General features: G+C 38.7%; 1 protein-coding gene across 1 annotated transcript; it reads left to right on the forward strand.

Moving 5' to 3' along the window:
• Window positions 1–2,472: 2,472 nt before the first annotated feature.
• Window positions 2,473–10,753, forward strand: LOC108675172 (coiled-coil domain-containing protein 150). The gene is made up of 12 exons (XM_018163164.2): window positions 2,473–2,647; window positions 3,364–3,385; window positions 3,993–4,226; window positions 4,426–4,547; window positions 5,018–5,177; window positions 5,344–5,524; window positions 5,976–6,159; window positions 6,658–6,820; window positions 7,185–7,283; window positions 8,027–8,143; window positions 8,972–9,124; window positions 9,475–10,753. Exons 3-12 carry the CDS (start codon window positions 3,999–4,001, stop codon window positions 9,649–9,651), a joined length of 1,584 nt encoding a protein of 527 aa, XP_018018653.1. The 5' UTR covers window positions 2,473–2,647; window positions 3,364–3,385; window positions 3,993–3,998; the 3' UTR covers window positions 9,652–10,753.

The following is a 10,753-nucleotide window of genomic DNA, read 5'->3' on the forward strand; positions in this document are numbered from 1 at the left end:
AAATTACAACTCAAATGTAATCAACAACAGAAACAATAATAAAACTGATTTATAATCAGGAATGCACGTGGCAGGGAACATACATTACTTAACGCATATCTTCTATGGTATTTTTCAGAAAACGAAAATTCAAGTTGCACTAACGTATTATAGACGCAGGTGTACGAATGTCAATCATAATAGTTTGACATATTAATCGAAATATTTATTCATACGCAACTCGGCATCACTTTCTAAAAACTAAAAAATTCGTAGGATATCGATTCTAGAGTCGAAAAGATGGCTAGCCGATACTGGGTGGGCAGGGTAGCCCTTTCAGTGTTCAGAGTTGAAGGATTAGAACAGTGAACTTAAATTCATTGCAATCAGATTGTTAACTATATAAGATATCAAATTTATTATTCTCCCCCTAAGGTGAATTGCTCCAAAATTGAAAAACTCCGAAATTTTTAACAGCAAAGCCATGCTGTAGATTGAATTCATGAATAACTCTGCGTTCACGTAAAGAGTTTTTATTAAAACTTCTTAAGTTATCAGTATATTTTAATTTATCAATTTTTCTGCCGTAAACTAAATAAGTTTCAGCTCATTTCTGGTAAATGTTTCTGTATTTGCATGCCTATATTCCTTCATATTTCTATATTTTTATTACTGCCTATTGCCTACCTCTATATCTGCACTTAGAGATATTCTTTCAAGCGTAGCGTGAACGCGGAGAGGCTGATCATAGCCACTTATGCGGCGCTGTTGCCAGACGCTCGAGAAGTGGCCTGTGCGCCCAACCGCTCGCTCGCTGCTTGCTTGGCCCGGCCCGTCTAGTCTCTCTCACTCAGTAGTAAGTCAGTCAGTCAGTCAGTCAGTCAGCGTCAGTCATTCAGCGTCAATCAAGTCATTTAGTGTCAGTCAGTCATTCAATATCAGTCAGTAGAAAAACCAGCAGATGGTCAACACAATCAATATAATTAATTTCACAGCAATAATTCTGCCGTTGACTAAAATATTATTATCATTAATCGGCATGATTAATAATAAGTAATTAACACATTAATAATGAATAGAAAGAAGCCTTCATGAATCTATAATATGTTTCAGCATTAAAACAAAGAAAATTTTTGAGACGTTTGAAAAAACGTTAAAATCTAAAAAATTTTTATTGAGTCGAAATTTAAGCTATAAAATACAAGATATATGTGGTATATATACATACATATTATACTATAGTATATATATATACTATATATATAATATAAATATATTCAGTGCTTATATAATTATATACACATAAACACTGAATTCCTAGGAAATCGCAAATATAAATCCATTAAAAAATCCACATAAACAAACGTCAAAGGATGCGAGTCCTTCGCACCCCGAAGTCATGTAATCTATTCAAAGAAAAAAAAAATAAGGTCTTTTATCATAAGATTTCATTGATCATTTAAAGACGTCGTGGATGCGCGGGTTTGAATCGATCCCTAAAAACAATAGTTCTCTATCTACTGTTAACCTATCTACCATTACCCTATCTACCCCCCTATCTTCATGTACCCTATTTATTCTCTACTGGCAGTCTACTGCAAGTCTACTTTCTTATTTTCTACCGTAAAACAATTTTCCAGCCTCCATATTTTTTCGATCTTTATGATGAACGTCGACCAGTTGTTCTGCGTGTACGCTTCGTGATCTTCGTGATCATAACTCCTGTTTAAAAGTTTATTAGTGAATGTATGTTGAGTTGTTGAATTTACTAATAAATGTGTGGTGAAAGTTTATTAATGAATGTAGGTTAACGGTCTACACAAATTCCATTAATCCCGTGTATGTCATGTTCACCGGTTACCTGCAGTAATATTTTAATCTATAGCAGATAAAGCTTCCTTATATTATATATTGAATTAGTTGTAATTTCTCACGCTATAACCATTATCAAGCGGTTAAAATTGAACATGAACTGTGATTAAAATGAGCTTTAAGTTTTACATTTAACATAACATAACGTAACATAACATAACATAACATAGTGGCTTGTCGCCGATTCTTTTCCTTTTCGTGCCTTGTTCGTAGATCTAAACTCGTGTCATTTGACCGGATCTTTTCATGACTGGCGATAGTTTGAAGTAGCTACTAGACTTCCACCGGGTTCGATAAGGAGCTAGGCATTTCAAATCTGAACATATATTTTTCCATGGCTTTATCTAGTCTGTTCTTGCTAAATTCGCGGAATTCGTTCAGCCGCGGCATTCAATTGATCGTTCGTTCGCCGCTTCTAAGTTCTGGCTCTTCAGCAACTTCAGCGTCTTCTGTGTCTTTTAATCGGAATCCGTCATGCCGGTATCAAGAGCCATCTATGGCTCTATGCAAATTAAAAATGAGCAACACAAATCAATGTACTACTTGGCACTTGCAAATTGAAATTTGCAATAGGTACATGGGAAATGATGGGATAGTGACGGTTACAAATCATACAATAGCCTGATAGGGTATTTTCTTCTGAACTGTCAACGTCAGGATCAGCCTATCAGGTACTGCCATGCAGCCATGGCTTGATTCTTGAACACTTGAACTACTAGGTATATAGTTCAGCCATGGGGACCGCCAACTGATTGAACAGAACTGCCAAGTCAGCAGCCAAGACAAGAGCTACAAAGTAATTAGATATGCATTAATGTAGAATTTACTCTATGTAATTTGTTAGGGTGAGGTAGGCTAACCATAATGATAATTCTCAACAAAAAATATTCCGATTTTTTACTTTATTCTTATTGAAGTCAGGCAGGTTTGGGCTTGCTTTAGGAGTTTAAGTGGAAATGTCATAGCTGTCCACAAGCATCATGCATGTATGATGCATGACGGCCATTGGCCAATAAGCCAGCCATGCACACATTTGATTACCTACTGCTGCCAGGCCACCAATGTTCTCCTACTTCTATCTACCTACTTATTCTACTGTCATAATGTCATTGATGGTGTAGGTATTTAATCAACATTTAGCCCTAGCCATGTCTTTTAGCCTTTTACTTAGGTATTTGAAATTTTGAAGTAGCAACCAGCAAGTTGGTAGGAAGTCTAGGAACTAGGAACTTGACTACTTGAGTAGGAAGGCTATAGTGCTATACCAGATTACCTGCATGCAGAATATATTTACCTTTCTGCTTTAGTTTGCCTCAAAGGCTCAAATGAGCATTTAATGTAAGTCCATTTATACTTGCTAATACTTAGCTTCATTAAATTCCTTAATTCCTGTATTCAGGTGTGAGCTTGTGACAATTGATGTGCTACAAATAGCCTAACTGAAAATGGATTGTGCTGCAACAGCAGTTGATCAACTATGAACTGAAATTTACATGACAGTGACATGTTCAGGTGCTGACTGGCGACTGCTGAGGTCAGTGAGGTGCAACCATGCAAGAGTGCAAGTTGCAACAAGTGGCTTGAGCCTGCTGCCTGGAGTGCCAGGAGTGGGCTTATTGGGCCATGCCATTCATGACATTGGCATCTTCAAAAACCATATCATTATCATTGTTAACTTAACTAACTCATTATATTTTGAATATCAACTTATGTGGTTTAAAAACTGCATTTGCAGGTTGAAAACCAAACTCTCTTTAAATTTTAGGAATTCATGGCTCCCAAAAAGACAGTTGTGTTTTAGAGTTGGAGAGTAGATCTGTAGATATTTTCCAATTTCCACATGAGGCTATACCAAATTGCATGCTGATTTACACACTGTCACAGAAAGCTCTCATAAATGTAATGACTAATGCGTAATAAATTAATAGGTAGGTTAGTAGGTATCTAGTATCTTGATTTATTTCTGTACAAAATAGTGCTAGTCAAATAGTCAATGCCATCACTTGAATTTTCTTATTGAATTTCAATTTTAAATTATTGCATAATGAACTCATTGCTAGTTTATTATGCAATTTGCCTTAACTTAAGCTTGTGAAGTTGTTAGCAGAATAACTTTTTATTTTGAGATCAACTTTTTGCAGTCAATTATGGATACACCTAGGAAATTGATTCTGCCTTCTTACCAAACTAAATCTCTAAAGAAGATTACAAGTAAGCATCCTAAAGGCAGAACATCAGCATATGGTAAGCTCTGCACTCCAGCTAAAAAAGTGGAGAAAACCAGAAGAATTACTCAGAAGCCTGTGCCTGATGAATCAATTTCAAGAGTTGGAATTATTCGTTCAGCCAAGGATGCGTTAAATTTAGGTAAACAGGTATGCTATGGGACTTGAAATGTTTGATAGAATTATAAGGTTACTAAATACCTATATCTTCCTACATCACCTATGTAATGTACCATACCACTTGCTTGTCTCATTCTTATTACTTGATAACATGTGTTCAACAAATGAATAAATGATATTTTTCCTTTAAACATGACATTTACTCATCAATACATTATTAATTTTGCAGAGAACTCCTTCAAATCCCCTTGATGTGGCTTTTGATGCAAATCACGAGATAATTTTATCTTATGAACAACACATTGCACAGCAAGATGATTTGTTGTGTCAGCTCTGCAAAAGAATTGAGAGGTTAGTTCTCAACTCAGCCTTGACATTTGCAAGTACCAGAATGAAATTAGGACCACTTTAGTTTGCATTATTAAGAATTCATATTATCAAAACTACTTTTTCAAAAATAGTGACCAAAATTATATGAAATTATACATTTTCTACCATTTTTTTCATGCTTCAACTAAATAAACAAAGCGTAAAAAGTTTAGTTCAAATTCAATTTAATAATCAAGGTACCGTAATTCACAGTAGTACCAAATTATTGGAATGAAGTTTTTTTTTTAGATTGCTTGAAGGTTCTTGTATGTAACTGTTTTTGTAAGAATATAATGAGGAAATTTTGTTGCTGTTGTAAAAATTATATACCATACTAAATATCTTGTATGCATCATGCAGAGAGTGGCATTGTTAAGAAACTAGAAAAAACTCGTACCATACTTTAGTTGTATGCCTTTTAATATTTGTCTGAGACTACTTCATTTTATCAGGCTTGAGTCTGCACATGCCAGCATCTTGCCTGTGGCTGAGCTGGAAGAGTTACAAACGGAATCCCGTGACCTGAGGGCAGCTCTTACTGATGCAGAGACTGCCATACATGGAGAGAGGAGACTGGTGTCTGCACTACATCATGACAACACTTCATTAAAAGTTAGCCACCAAGCATTTTTCATGGCTAAGCATCATAATGATTTCCATTGTAGAAGTGCTGTCAAAAAATGAGTAGAGCAGAAATCACAGATATGCAGGATACTTTATGTTTGATAACATATTTTTTGTCCATTGACTGTTTTCTAAGCAAGAACGAATGTTACAGTTACAGTTGCTGCAGTCTTCTCAGCGCCTGGCTGCTATTCAGATCCTAAGCGGTGTAAGTGATGAGCGAATCGTGGCCTTGCAAGGCTCCGAGATAGTGAGGCAAAAAATGCCTGACAAGTTACGTCAGCTGCAGCAGAAACTGTGGAGTAAGGCTGATGCAAATGCTGCTGCTGGCAAAGGTTAGGTACTTCTTTTGGTGGGGATTACAATTGTTTTTTTTTTTATGTAGCAATACTTAAATTATTGTGGCTTAATGAGAGTTTGTGTTTTAATATTAATAAGGACTTCATTCTTTTCAATCTCATGTTTAGAGGAATTTCTTGTAAACAATTGCATTCCCACGCTTGTGTGCCAGTTGTTCTGGTGCTGAGAAATTTCAACTGGCTCAAGCCTTGAAGCTCCATAGTCCTAGGAAGCAATTCATGTATTCTCTTTTTATCCACTCCTTTAATGACAATTCTCCCATGATACATTTATGTTCATTGGATAATAGCATCCCACAGCAATGATTCGTATGCTACCGCATTAGTTCTATTTCTCCACTAATTTGCTTGAAGAAGTGTCACCTTCTTGCCATGAGCTGTAACTACCTGAACAAGACTGCCCCTGATGCAAGCTAATATTTTGCAGTGAACCCCGAGGAGGTCTTAGTGCTGCGTCATGAGCTGCAGAGTCTGCAAGAGAGCATGACCCTCAGTGAGAAGGCCTGGGCTGAAGAAAGAACTTGTCTCATTGAAGACAAGGAGCTCAGAGAACAAGAAAGAGATCTTGAGGATGCCCGCCTTAAGGGTTGGGTTAAAAAAGCTGAAGAACGGTCAGTTGTGGTCAATATATCTTGCAGGTATAGCATCTTTGGTGCACTGTTCTGAAACGTCAGCTGATTCAACTCTTTGAGGTCTTGAGCATTTTGTTACAAGCTCAGGATCTGTTTTATTGAGTCTAAGATTTCGGGATGCTCTACTAAATTCTTATTCTACCCATAAGATCTCTTGCTATAAATGATTTACATTCTGAACCGACTGAATTGTGACTTGAGTTGGATACTTTTCAATGTGTTATTTGTCCTTGATTCACCAGTGTGAAGTATACACTGCTGATGTCGTCTTGGGTGTTTTATACGTAGAATAAGCCTTAATGTTGATAATCATGCTTGCATCATATCTACAGATATTTTTTGGTCGACAGAACATAATATTTTTTTCCTGTTAGCCGTGTCAGTTGATATTTTTTATGAACGTTACGTGATATTTATTCTTAGGTTAGCAAGGTTAGCAGATACTTTTGATCAACATCACGCATCATCTGTCGGCAGGTTAGCTGAATGCCAACGGGAGTGTCGCGCCAGCGGGGCTCAGTGTGCCAGCCTGACGAAGGAGCTGCAGCTCCAACAGCGGCAGCACCTTAAAGACAAGACGGCGCTCCTCAGCGCCCTTGCCAAAATAGGCGGGCCGGAGAGACTCGAGAAGGAACTTGAAGTAAGACTACTAATGCTAAGATTTTTTTCCTGCTTAATGAGTCGGATGACTGCTGGATGATTTATAGTGATGATCTTCCTTCAGAAATGGACTAAGGTGGTGCACCTAGAGTACGGCACCGTATAAATAACTTTAATCCAATTTTTGTCAGCAAGTATTTTTTCAGGACAGATATTGTCTTCCGTGCATTGCCTTGCCTAATATTTTCCTCGTCTAATATTTGTCAATATTTTGTCTGCAATGTATATTCATAAATGCTACCGGTATTTTTTTAACTGATCTGATGGACGATCTACATTTACTAGTCTCACTGTACTGATTCATATCAGGGGCACCCTCTCACGTGACTGTCCCTGTTTCGCAGGCCCTGAACATCTCGAGCAGCTGCATGGACGCCGCCGTGGGCCACGTCAGCGCCACATGTCAGGCTCGTCAGCTCAAGCTGCTCTCCCTGCAGCTCCAGGTGCTTGCGCGGCTCGCGTGCTCGTAGCGCATGGGTCAGGAATTGTGTCTGCTGAAGTAAAAAATGTATGACGTCATGCATTGTCGATTAATCGTAGTCTGGTGAAGTCATTTGTTTTCGCCAGTGCAATGCTATCTCATAATTACAAGCTGCCAGTATGAGATAGACTTGCAGGCGCTAATAAGCCATACCTATGTGTTTAAAGTAAATTTTGTCTGCATTTGATAAATGGAGCTATACCACGAAAATAATGATGGGAACTATATTAGGTATTATCCGTTGAATTCACTGTTCCATGAAAAATAAATATTATAGTCATTTGTTTTAATGCAGAAATATTAACTGCGTGCCAAGTATCCAAGTTAGCAAGCTCATTGTCTACACGCAATCCACACAAACATGCTCACTCTTATTTGCCGCACAGTTTTGCAATATCTAATGACGAGCGTTGTGACTTTTCATGACTTTAAGCAATGCAATTTTATAGGACGTTTTATCGAAAATTTATCAAAATGAAGTTTCAGTACACATCATTGGTGCTTGTGTTTGGATGTTTGTAGTTCGTGTTGTCGTGTAACTGTGATTGATAACATACACAGAGTTTCTGTCATTCCCGTACGTCGGTAGTCATATGAAAGCTTGTAGGATTTCAATATATGTACTTATCTCTAACACATACCTACTGTTGCATAAGAAAAGCTACATAAAAGCCATGGTCCTGATCACACTCATGCTTGTGGCAGCGGGAGTTGTGTGAGCACTCGGAGCTGCTGGCAGTGTCGGAGCGCCGCTGTGAGGCCCTGGAGAGAGAGACCTGCCACCTCAGGCAGGCACGACAGGAGGCTGTCATCCAACTCAAGGTGAGCTATCAGCAATGCGAATCGCATCCTCATATATTCCATGGCTATATTTATGATCAAGGATTGTGTAAATTCAAAGCTGTTTGCTCTCCAAAGACTCGAGCGGGACAGTCTTTCAAATGCTCTATCACGTGTATGTGTACTTCTTGACTTAGCTGAGAGGCCGTGATGAGGTACAGTTAAAAAACATGAAGCGTCACGTGAAACTTTGACGCTATGAACGTCTTCAGAGACTTGAAGATTGAACTGAAGCTTGGCAAGCAAAAGTCGATATTTCAATTCTTAAGTCCTCTTGAATAATGTAGGAACTAATCACATCCAAATTCATAGTAATTTATTCATCTGTATTGTGCCTCTGAGTAAACTACTGTAATTACTTGAAAAAAAACATAAATGGCTTAGTATAACGTGCTACTGTTCCGCATTAGCTGGGAAATTTTTGGAACCAGAGATTATTTATGGCTGACTTGACAACTACAAGTTTGTATCCCTTAAGTAATTCTTTTACTTCTGGGACGTGGTGAATACAATTAATGCTTTATTGCCGAAGCCCACTAAGCATTAGCCCAATCTATTGGGGGTGTTTGAGTATTGTCATTATTTTACATTGTGTTTAATTGAAACTTTCTTAGCAAGTGTATATCGACCTCTTAGGCATTGGCCAAATGTATATCAGAACTGGCACAGATACTTAACTTACTTTACTCAGTAGTCTGCTCGGTATTCAAGAAGAAAATATCACAAATTTTATCAGAGCTGCCTCCAACAATCGCGCAAATAAAATAATGAGATAAGTCATGCAATATTAAGGCTCCGTTGTGCCCTCAGAAGGAGCGCACGGCAGCCCGAGAGCGACAGGAGGTGCTGGAGGAGCATCACCAAAAGGACCTGCATCGCCTCAAGATAGAAGTGCAGGGCATCCATGCGGACCTCAATGCCGTGCAGACCGACCTTAAGAAGCTCGTGCTTATGATATACAAGGTGGGCTACGTCAGGTGGTGGGGGGCGCTGTACGTGGGTGATGTCATGCAGGAAGGCTGCCTCAGTTAGTGGGGGCCGCTGAACGTTGTGGATCTCATGCAGGAAGGCTAACGACTAGATCACTCAAGTCAACTCGGTTCACTATCTTCGAGATATTCTGTCGTGAAGATTTGGGAATTTAGCTCGCGTCCAATAACATCTAGTGTTATTTAGACTCGTAATGTATTCCACTATTAGAATTTCTTTTATTAACATCGCTAGTATCTGTGTTCCTAGTTTGTTGACATCGAATAGTTCCACGTTACTACGTTTTAAGCGAAAGCTCTGACATGTCTCTGATGTGTGTGCAGCTGTTGATGTGGCAGAGCGACTCATGCCCCCCGGACGCGGTGCCGCCGTCGCCGCCCGCGTGGCTGGACGGCCCTCGCGCCGTCACGTCACTGGCGCGTCGCCTGCAGGCCGCCATAGACGCCACGCGGGGCAGGCTGGCTGCACTCAAACAGCCCGCTGCCCACACCCCGGACTGACCTGCCCGCGTTGCCTGCTCATTCTCCTAGCATTTCTTGTGCTGATTAGTTGTCACAATATAAGCTATTCGTACCAAGTTTTAATATAGTAATTTTATCCAGTTTTGATACAGTCCCTAACGTAGCTCAAACTAAGAGTCGTAAGGCGCGTTCGTCCGTTACTATACCTGCTGAGGACCATGTCATACTTATAGCCATTATGTTCAAATAAGAACAAGAATGCGACTTAACGGTTTTATATTATTGATCTTTCTGAATGAGTTTGTTACTGCATTCGATTTGAAACGTCTGATCATTCTAGTAAATGGCTTATATTTTAAAAATGAAGTCTCGTACTTAAACCAAAAAATTTCCGCTAGCGTTTTCGAAGTTACTTGCAACAGATTTTCTTTTCTGCCATGGTTTTTGTGGGATTTCAACTACGTTTACAGGCCTTCGGTGATTTTACTGGCTACTCTACACGTTGCGTTCAGTGTTGCGTGACACAGGATTTTGCTACAGCTGAGCAAGTTGAAACATTTGACCAATCTTCAAAGATTAATGCTCTTTCGATGTCTCTGTATCATTTCACTTCTTAATAAGTTCAGCAAGACGAGTTAATACTACCTACGGTAATTATTGATTTTATCTTCTTTTGATCCTTCCACTACGCCAACTGGGATAATTGATTTAAGTTAAAATAATAAACTTTCAACGCTCTGATTACATTTTAGAATTACATCACTTGTTTTAAAAATATGTTTTGAAGCATAAACGTTTGCAGCGAAGTTTTATTCAGGTTGTGAGGTGTTGAAAATTTCTTTAGAGTGTGCCTTACTGAGAGCTACATGATCTCGCTTGAAGCTAGTAATTTCGCTAGAGTTCTTGTTGTTAGCTGACTTAACGATGACCTTAGATTGAAGGAGCAAATACCGATATGTTACCTGAAGCCTCATGCAGGATAATGAGATGTGTCTTGGCCGTCTCTAACGAGTACCTGAATCTAGTTTAATGTCTGTTAGGTTTTAAACTTTGTTCCTATTAATATGTCGCACCGTCTCGAAAAATTGCTTGCTTACCTTATGTGTATTAGGAAATATGAGTTGGTAAAATGAAAGAAAAG

This window comes from Hyalella azteca, unplaced genomic scaffold (genome assembly GCF_000764305.2).
Source record: "Hyalella azteca isolate HAZT.00-mixed unplaced genomic scaffold, Hazt_2.0.2 contig3942, whole genome shotgun sequence".
In the NCBI taxonomy this organism is placed as follows: domain Eukaryota; kingdom Metazoa; phylum Arthropoda; class Malacostraca; order Amphipoda; family Hyalellidae; genus Hyalella; species Hyalella azteca.

Bases quoted from the DNA above. Each gene is read 5' to 3' on its own strand.
- LOC108675172 (XM_018163164.2), top strand. From the start codon at position 3,999: ATGGATACACCTAGGAAATTGATTCTGCCTTCTTACCAAACTAAATCT. The intron at 6,160-6,657 runs GTCAGTTGTGGT...ATCTGTCGGCAG, and splicing joins GTTAAAAAAGCTGAAGAACG to GTTAGCTGAATGCCAACGGG. The intron at 9,125-9,474 runs GTGGGCTACGTC...ATGTGTGTGCAG, and splicing joins TCGTGCTTATGATATACAAG to CTGTTGATGTGGCAGAGCGA.